At 41.8% G+C, this 9,749-nt stretch overlaps 1 protein-coding gene across 1 annotated transcript; it reads right to left on the bottom strand.

Moving 5' to 3' along the window:
- Positions 1-2,967: 2,967 nt before the first annotated feature.
- BMP10 (bone morphogenetic protein 10) lies at positions 2,968-9,532 on the bottom strand. The gene is made up of 2 exons (XM_009929364.2): positions 9,181-9,532; positions 2,968-5,491 (listed from the first exon to the last, which is right to left on the bottom strand). The coding sequence occupies exons 1-2, from the start codon at positions 9,512-9,514 to the stop codon at positions 4,548-4,550; spliced, it is 1,278 nt and encodes a 425-aa protein (XP_009927666.1). The 5' UTR covers positions 9,515-9,532; the 3' UTR covers positions 2,968-4,547.
- Between the last annotated feature and the right edge of the window lie 217 nt (positions 9,533-9,749).

The following is a 9,749-nucleotide window of genomic DNA, read 5'->3' on the forward strand; positions in this document are numbered from 1 at the left end:
TCCTTTGATATTCCTAGACTGCTGGAGGTTCTGGTTTGCTTTGCTCTCTGAGCAGTCTAACAAGGGCAGTGCAGTAGCTGTAGCTTGGGAGGAGAAGAAGGGCATAGGTTTTGGCTGCTGCTTTGGATGATTTGGGAGATGGTTTTTCCTAAGTGACTTCAGTTTTGGGGAGGTTGATCCTCACTCCTTTAGCTCCAGAGTTGCTGCTCACCTGGCAGGACCCACTGCCTTTGGAAAGAGGTATGTGTCCACAATATTGAGGAATACTTTTTTTTCCCGAAGACTGACATTTGGGCACCTCCAAATGGGAGCAGCACGAGCCAGCACCAGGCACTGCTAGGGAGACGGCGTGCCCTGCTTTCTTGCCAGAACAGCGTGGGGCTCTGCCCCTTCTCCCCAGGCTCCACAGACTGCCCCAAACAGCCAGTCTGCCCAGAGCAAGGGAGCTGGCAGGGCTGGGGCAGCAGTGGCAGAAAAAGCCATGCTGAGCTGTCAAGCATTAATGCTTAAAAAGCTGGGAATATGTATCTTCAATCAGCTACGCAGGGCACCGCAGAGTGAGCCTGGACTCCAGGGATCACACCCCCAAGAAAGGGATAATGCAAGAAAGCTTTGGGAAGAAATCTACTTCAAGAATTTTAGTCCATGTGCAGAGAGCTAAGAGATATGGATCATTTAAGGGAACCTCAAGCTTCCAAGTGCTTCGTGAAATCTGGCATTGGTGCCGAGTGTTTGCACAGGAGACACAGCTATCATGATTTCTTCCAAGACCAAGAAATGAGTAAGATGTCCTGAAGTTCATGCTCTTCTGGAGGCATCGTATGTGTTGATTTAAGAGCAGCAATCCAAGACCAAAACTCTTCCCCCAGCCCCCTCGCTGATATGTTATCCAGGCTCTTCCTCTCTTTGTATCATTTGTTTCTGCTCCCACCCCTTTACCTGTCCTATTTAGACTGCAAGCACTGCCTGGCATTTTATACAACATCCAGCAAAAAAAGGGCTTCATATCTGCTTACACTTTCTTATACATATTCAGTTAGAAACAGATGAAAGCAAAAATCCAACTGATATTGGTGAGACAGCATTGCTGCCTCCTTCAGTTCCATGCAATTCAGAGATGGATGGATGGATGGATGGCTAGAAAGATAGATACTTCCATACTGAAGCCATATTTTTTGAAACCTTTCTAAAATTGGTTTGCACTTTTAAGTCAAGCATCTGCTAGCATGTTGATATAAAATAGATCAGAAATGAAAGGAAAATCAATGCGTGCTGCTATTTAATGTGAAAATAAATTCTTTTAGAAACAGAAGTCACAGTACTAATGCAGATGGTTGAAAGGAAGGAGGAAGAAAGGAGGATGGAAGGAAGGACTAAAGAAACAAAGAAAATGAAAACATGCAGTGGATTATTTAATGTCTCACTGACATTACCAGCACTTACAGCTTGGTAGCACTGGCTCTTGTCAAGCACTCATCGTGTTATTTGTGAGTGTTTTACCTATATGGACAGGTGCATTTAAAGCCAAGCATTTCTGAGTTTGCAGAAGCAACCTTAATTTACTACTTAGGGAAAGCTCTTTATAAAATAACTGCCCCCATTTTTTTGGTGTTATTTTGCCTGATCTCTGCCATCTAACTGCATGAACATCCAGCAAATGTCTTCGCATAATTATATGCAAAGGTAAGGTAAAAGTAAGGTAAGTTTTTGCTCATAAAGCAGGCATGCAATTCTAACAGACACATTAATAAATGAAATACTGTTCTCAATAGTTCTAATCTCAGGTTATGAACAACACAGGTGCAGCTGAAGGATTCAAGAGATGCTCAGTTTTCTCCCAAAATAGCACAGTGAGATACATCTCATGCTTCACAGTTTTTCACCACAAACTCTGGCTGGCTGAAATCCTCTTCAATCAGCAGTACAGTCCGTGTTTCTTTATAAAGAAAAGTTACTAGTATCAGAAGACTGGCTGGCCTCTAATTCTAAAAAGCTACCATTGATATTTTTACTGATCTTGTAAAAATTCACACATGCAGGTTTACTAACTGATAAAATTACATGCCTACCCACATTTGCATTGTACTGTAACACACTGTGTACTATCTACTCTATTACAACAAATCTCTGGCAATAAGAGAGTGCAAAGGCAGCCACTCTGCCTTGCTTCATGGTCACTTGAAAATTTATAGTGATTATGGGTGATTACAGTGGGTTACTTATTACTTTTAAGGCACAGGTCCTCCTACATGCAGTTCAGAAAGGTTGGTGCTGTTCACGAAGTGTTGGTACTGCTCAGTTAAGGACAGTGGTGCAAAAAGCACTCTGGTCAGATCACTGTCACAGGAACAGTTGCAGAAAAGAGATGATAAAAGCAAATGTCAGATTATCTCCCTAATGCTGGATTATCACTCCTAACAAGGTGAATGGTTTGTCTTGGCAAATGGCTTCATAAGAATTGTGGATAGTTTTGAAAGGATCTGTGTGGTCACACTTCAACCGTTGGCTTCTGCAGTTCATGTCAGCAGAGCAAAATATCACACCTCTTACGAATTCTTTTAATGTGCCATTAACCACAGACTAAGATTGCAGTGTAGCTCAGGGTAAAGGTCTGTGAGTGGTGTCAGTCACTCGCAGGGTGAGATCTGTAGCAGGCATATAACAATATAGCTCCATGGCGCAGCCCGCTATCTGGAAACACGCAGCACGAGTGGAGACTGCATAACTCCACAATAAACTACACAGCTGACCACTTACAGCAATGATGCCTCTGCAAGAGTAGTTATACATTGGACAAGACCATACATGCTCCAGAATGCTACTTAAATGACGGCAGTGAGTGAACAGTTCTGTAAGCAAGGGAGGTAACTGTGGTATATGGTATTTACAAATATCTAGGGGAGAAAAAAAAAATAAGCAACCCCAATCTCTGTGCAGCACAACTCAACAGAGAGATTCCATATAAAATAGGATTGGTACAAGGTTTTATCCAAGTGGGATTACACACAAGCACAAAAATAAAACATTCTGTATTCTACATTATATTACAAAGGCAAGCAGTCAATAAATAGGTCAATAAATTACGGGAAGCACAGAAGAGTATGTGTGGAAATAGGTGAAACTGGTTTTAGTTGGTGCATGGCAACGTCTTTTGTGTTCATTCCCATGAAGTGTTAGAGTGGTTCTTTCAAAGACCCTTATCACTTCCAGGGAAGATACCTTTCCCTTAAAAGTGTAAAACAGATGCAGGGACAGTACAGCAGGCTCTGGTACAGTCTAAGAGAGTCAACGTCACTTACACTTCCCCAAGAATCTGACAAATTTGCAGCTTAGTATAAATAAAGTGACGGGTCTATTGTTTCTCAGCTCTGACACCTTCTTATCACCACGATTTGTTGCAGAAGAGTGGTGGAAACATGGCATGTGACTCCATCATATATAGTTTAAGTGGGGGGGGGCAATATCTTTATGAATTGACAATTTCAGCACATGCATAAAGGAAAGATCCTCTCTATCTAGCTGGCACAAAGGGGTTTCCTTTTCTGTCTAGCTCTATGCAGACTAAATGCAATACTACTTGGCCATTTGAATTGGATTACGTAGCTGTATTGTATGTAGTTTACTGGACTGGGTAGGGGGACTAGTTTCTTAGCTGGTATAAACTGATAAAATTTCAAGGATTTAGGAAATTTACTGCACTTATTTCTGCCACCTAAAGCTCTGGCTCTTGAGAGACAACACACGGCTAATGCAACAAAGCCAGCGCCGATTTACACAGGGTGCTTTTGTAATAAACATGCACAGGGGGAATTTCTTGCCATTGCACATCAAAGCACTGCACAAGCCTGGCACTGCTCCTGGGCCCATTGCTGTACTAAGAAAGATGGGAAAGGGAATGGTTCCCTTCTGCTCCAGATGCCAAATCACCCCTCCCAGTTACCTTTAACTGAGACAGGGAAAGATTAAAGAAAGGATTAAGAAAAAAGGAAAAAGTCTAACACATTGTCATGCCTTAGTGATTTAGGAACTTGAGAATTATTGGGACTCAAGATCCACAGAGATAAACTAAAAAAAATAAATACATCTGAGCATGTAAAGATCTTTATAAAGATTTTACACAAAACTAAACAATCTAAGTGTATATTGCCCATAGTTCACCTATCTTCAATAACTCTGGAAATCCCTATCGATGCCAATTGACATTAATAAAGTACAAAAATATGCCTTTATTTCTGTGAATTTGAATGTGCCCCTTTGGCACAAAGAACCCTTCCAAACAATCCAGTAATCTGCTCTAGGCCCTGATAGGAAAAGAGACTGGGTCATAATTTGAACAGCAAAGAACAGCAAGAAGCAAGCAATGGAACAAAATATACATTCCCTATGGTCGTACGACTTGCCCATTCCCCGTAACAGGAAACATACAATTATCTGTACATGCCTCATTAAATAACCTTATTAAATAGGAAATCTGAAATGTACAAATTTACAGACTGAATCATTAAATACTTCCCCTGTGCACTCCCCTGTGCATGCGTTCCCTGCTACTATCTGCAGCCACACTCTGATACCACCATGCCTTCATATTTGAACTTGTAGGTGACCACCCCTGCATCTAAGTAGAGAATAGAGATGGGATCAAGTTTGGTGGGCACACAGCAGGCCTTGGAGGCTTTCTGGGGATTCTTCAGGTGAACCAAAGTCTGGACAATGGCATGTTTTGTTGGTGTGACGTGCTCTGTTAAGGGGTAGGCGCACACTCCGTGGCACTCGTAAGCTTCATACCCTGCTGGGGCGATGATCCAGGAATCCCAGCCAATCTCCTTGAAATCTATGTACAGTGGAGTCTTTTTACAGTAGTTGCCTTTTGCGTTCCTCCGGATTCGGGCAGTAGAGTCGTAAATGATGTTGGAGCGCATCTGGAGCAGCGCCTCCTCACCAGGCTGGCCATGGAAATTGCCGACTTCCAGGTTCTCCAAGTCCAGGAGCTGCTCATGGTCTATCATTTCGTTCAGCTCTTGCTTCTCCTCTTTTTTGTCATTGCTTTGGTCATCAGAGAACACAATCAACAGGGGCACATGCTTAGCCTCAGAGTTGATGTCAATATCGAGTTTCCCCTCTCCATTCTGCTCGTCCTCTTCCCTGCTCTCTATATGAACTTCCAGCCGGTGCGTGGTCAGCCCTGCCCTTCGCCAACGCTTGATGGCTTCGGTGACCTCGAAGCTCTCCCACTCACTGCTTGTGCCATAGATCTGCCTGGATGCCAATGCCACCGTCTTTCTCTCTTCTCCTACCCCCATACGGTCATTTTCCAGCACTTCAAAAATGGTGACCTTCCGGTCAAGCCCATCGTAGAGCATTTGGTCCCTTTCCACTAAGGTGTAGAGCCTCAGCTCGGCCATGGTGATTTCTTCATGGTGAGGGATGGAAACATTGAATAGAAGAGGGTATTTCCGAATTCCTGTAATACCAATAGGGTGGGAAGCCAAGTCTGGAAATGACAAAGATCAAATATTTTAGAAGGATGAATATATCCAGCAACACATGCACTGAAGATCATCTGACATGTTTTGCATTTCTTGGTTTCAAACAGTTCCAGGAGAGTGTTTTTTCATCATTTCCCAAAACTGTTCTTGGAAAAAAGGACGACTTTATTTTAGATGTCTAAGGACAGCAAGGTCCCAGACATACTAAAGACCGTAAACCTGGATTTATAGATCCTCTTTCTCTCCCCATACTTTCCAGGGACTTCCTTATCACCTGGAAGGCTTACATATTAAAAACATGTTGCCTAATACTGAAATACAAATCACTTCCAGGCTGCTGCACAGCAACTATTTAACAAATGAGGAAAAACATTCGTTGGTGTAGGAGAGAAAGGGAAGAAGGATATTTCACTGGAGTAAACATGAGATGGGTGACATATAAGCTGCATATGCAAGAACAGGCTGTATCTGTGTCTGCTTAGCTTTTCTGTGCTAGCAAGTATTCCCTTCTGCTGAAACATCCCTCAGAAACTGAAAAGGCCAAGCACTAAGGGAGGAAAAGTTGCTTTGGAAGATGTAAAGGCTCTTCATTAGGAAGAGCAGGCGGTGAACGTCCAGTGTGAACCACCAGCCAACAGAAATTCTGCCACAGACTCAATGGACTTCAAGTGAGCAGTCAAACAGCTGTACTCAGCCAGGCACTTTTGGCAGCTTTGGTTAATAAAACATATAAGAACATAATATGCGCTTGTCAGTCAGGCTGTCTGTCCTATCTGCGTTGTTTGTTTATACGTAGGCAATATGCATTTCTTTACACAATGCAGGAATCTTAGCTAATGATTGTGTGTTTGTTGCTGAATTACTGTGCTGTCTACTTGTAACTTGGAAGACAGATTAGAACATAGGGATTATGGGTAACATTTCTGCAAAGGCAAGCTACTTGTGACCTATTACTATCTTCATCTCTGACTTCTCCAATTTTGATGTTTGTAGAAAAATGACACTGATAAAGCTGCAAGTATTGGCCATGCTCCATCAGTGCACTTAAGCAATCAGTTAACTTAAGCACATGACTTGTCCTACTTAATTTCAGTTTTGAGGCACCTGCCTTTTTCTTTCTTTTTTTTCTCCATTTTGCACTTTCATCTGTTCATAAATTTAAAAAATGAGGGGAGATTCTGCTTGCATTTCCCTACCTGTCAATTGATAAAGGTGGGAGCTGAATATGCTCTGCACAGCATCAGGGTAGGAGCAGACTGTGAGCTGAAAGACAATACTATTCAAGCTTAGCTGCGATCTCCACACTGGAAGTGATCTTCGGGATTTCCTAGACCTTGATACGCTAAAGCAAGTCTCCAGTGATTACATATAATGACAGCATGGAGAAATGCCACCTGACCATATAGAAGATGAGCACAAGTAATTCACCAGGAGGCAGGGGAAGGCCATGCCATATGTAAGAAGCTGGGTGAATGCTACCAGGGCATAAGAAGTGTTTATTTCTAAGTCAGGATGTGACTCTGTGCTTTAGCTAGAAAGTCTATAAGGTGAAATATCTCCTACTGTTACCAGTACACCCCTAGCAGGGTCAGGAAGGAAGATCTGGAGTCCACAGGAAAAGAAAAATTTCCCTTAAGACCTTTATTCAACTTTTAAGAACTGATTACAGTCCCATTTACAATGGAGATGTTACGGTCCATGGCTTAAAACAAAGAACTAATTCCAGCCATGCAGCATGTTGTATTTCTATAATGTTCTTATAACAAATTTAATAAAGGATTTAATGGTTAATAATGAAACTACCATTACTGCCAATTTTCAGTAGGCAGGTGAACAAAAGAATTCCATGGTATGATCTGTTTCTGCTGTCCTGATCATTGCAAGTAATTAATTTCTCTATCAAAAGAGATTGTTAGCATGAAATGGATGGTTCTTAGTTATACAGACTTTCAAGACACATAACAAACATTAATTGCATAGCTCCTCTAACTGCATACGTTTATGAAGCTGTCTTAATATCAGTAGTCTCACTTTGCAGCTTGCTGGTTTGGACTGGAAGAAGTGAGAGAAATACAAAAATGACAAAAAGTTCAGCCAAATTTACTCCAACTGGCGCAGAACTTCTGCAGTGATGAAGTAGGCATCGAATGCCGTGGTTACAGAAAAGCACAGAACTGCAAACCCTAATGTATTACTGGCAAAAGGTCGGTCTGTACCATTTGCAATGCTGCAAACCTGAAAGAACATCGGGTTTGCCAGTGGAATGACTTCAGATTTACATCATTAAACCACACTGTATTTTATTCTTTAGCACACTGTACTTGGCAATTTTTATCCCATTTATTTTTTCCAAACAGTGCAAAAAGAGAAAAGAACAACATGCATTTCTGCGTATGTCTTCACTCATGCTGATGAGCAGTGACAGGAACGGTGGTTCACATGAGTGACTCTTCACCAGTGGTTGTAACTGGTTTACTAACAACCCTTCAACAAATTTTTCCACACTGGAGGAAAGAATATGTAAAGAAGATTTAAACCACAGTGTAGTGGCTCTTCAAACCAGAAACATATTGCTGGTGAAGAGTGCCTGGGCCTGGCAGAAGGACAGACCAGAACAGAGCTTTTGGATTCTCTGCTTGCATCTCACTCCACTGCAAAACTGAAGTGACTTGCACGTAGCCTCTCCTTATAGTTCATAATTTCAAAAGTGAAAATGTTAGAGAAAAAGGAATAATGACTTTATACTTCATAAATTAGACAAACAAAGGATTATAGAAGCCCCACAGCAGTTTGAATAGTTGCATGTGCCCCTGAGTAGTTAAAATGAATCGAAGCACTTGTGTTTGCCAAGTGGAGTTATCTGTATTTGGAATTGTTTAGTTGAAAAATGTTTTTAACATAAAACCTGTATTGGTGCAAATCGGTATTGACAAACTATTGAATGTTAGCACTGAAACATTATCTTGTCCTCACTGAACTGAGAGGAAATGCTGAAGCAGAAACGTATAGGGAAACTACCTAAGGTCACAATTAGGCTTTTCAGGTTTGGGGGTGGGGTGTGGGGGGTGTTTGTTTGTTTGTTTTCTTTGTTTTTTAATAGGAAATATTCTAGTCCTCCTAAGTAAAATCTAAGGGTTATCCAAAATTCTCTTTCATGTATTTCTATGTATTTTTGCTGGACTGTGCTCAGATACAAAGGAAGAAAATGTTACAAATCCCATGAGCATCCAAAGTGAGAGGATATTAACAGAAAGCCATATTTGGTTAAGCTCATAATAGGAAAATATTGCACCTTTGAACAGTGTGTAAAAACATTTCTTGCATTAGTTTCAAATATTACTTAAGGTATCCATTTGAAAAATCAATCGGGTCATTGCAAACGATGTGCGTCATTATGAGGATAATGAAAACGATGCACCTAAGTTATACTTGGTGCTGCCCAAACATTAAAGAGACATCTTCCTACAAAACCTTACAGTCTCAAAAGCAAAGGACGAGAGATCTATCTCACAAGAAATGGGATCTGGGTAACCCTGGTACATGTAGTATTAGCTGCCTATTTCCAATGCCATCCTCACTGAAAGGCCTTTTTTCCCTTAGTATTGTTCATGCTCCATGCCTGGTAAATACATTTCACACTGACTATAAAGATGCTCATTTCTCTTTACTTCTCCTAGAGATGCCCATATCTTACCTTCATTTTTGAAGCTCCTAATAATATTTGCGGATGGCATAGATGTCCTATCGGTGGCAAACCTGTTGTACAGCTCTAGCATGTACTCTGGCGGATCCACCTTGGCTGTTTCATGCAGGGGAATGTCAGAGAGGTTCAACGTCTTCAAAAACTCATTTTTCATATTCTGAAGTAGCGTGTTGAAATCAACACCATCCTGCTCGGAGAGAATCTCGTCGAAAAGAGGCACGTCTTCCTCCAAAGAAGAGTGCTCTAAGCTCAGGATGGGACTGCAAGTGGCAAGGTGAATCAAGAGACAGAGGACAGCCCACAGCTGGAGGACTACAGAATCCATGACTTCGCTCAAGCTTCCAACCGCACTCAACAAGCTCTAGCTCTCGTGTGGGCTAAGTGGCGGTTTTATCCCCTGGGTTGTACACGGCTTGTGTCACAGAGAGATGACAAGTTTGGAAGCTCTTGTCTTGAAACTTGTGATCCGTCCTGTCTGTCTCCCCCTTCCCCCTCCCCAAAACCAGGTCTCGGTAATTGGATATGGCTTGCTCTCTTCTATGGTTGCCTTGCCTCTCTTA

Source organism: Haliaeetus albicilla, chromosome 13 (genome assembly GCF_947461875.1).
Source record: "Haliaeetus albicilla chromosome 13, bHalAlb1.1, whole genome shotgun sequence".
Taxonomy (NCBI): Eukaryota; Metazoa; Chordata; class Aves; order Accipitriformes; family Accipitridae; genus Haliaeetus; species Haliaeetus albicilla.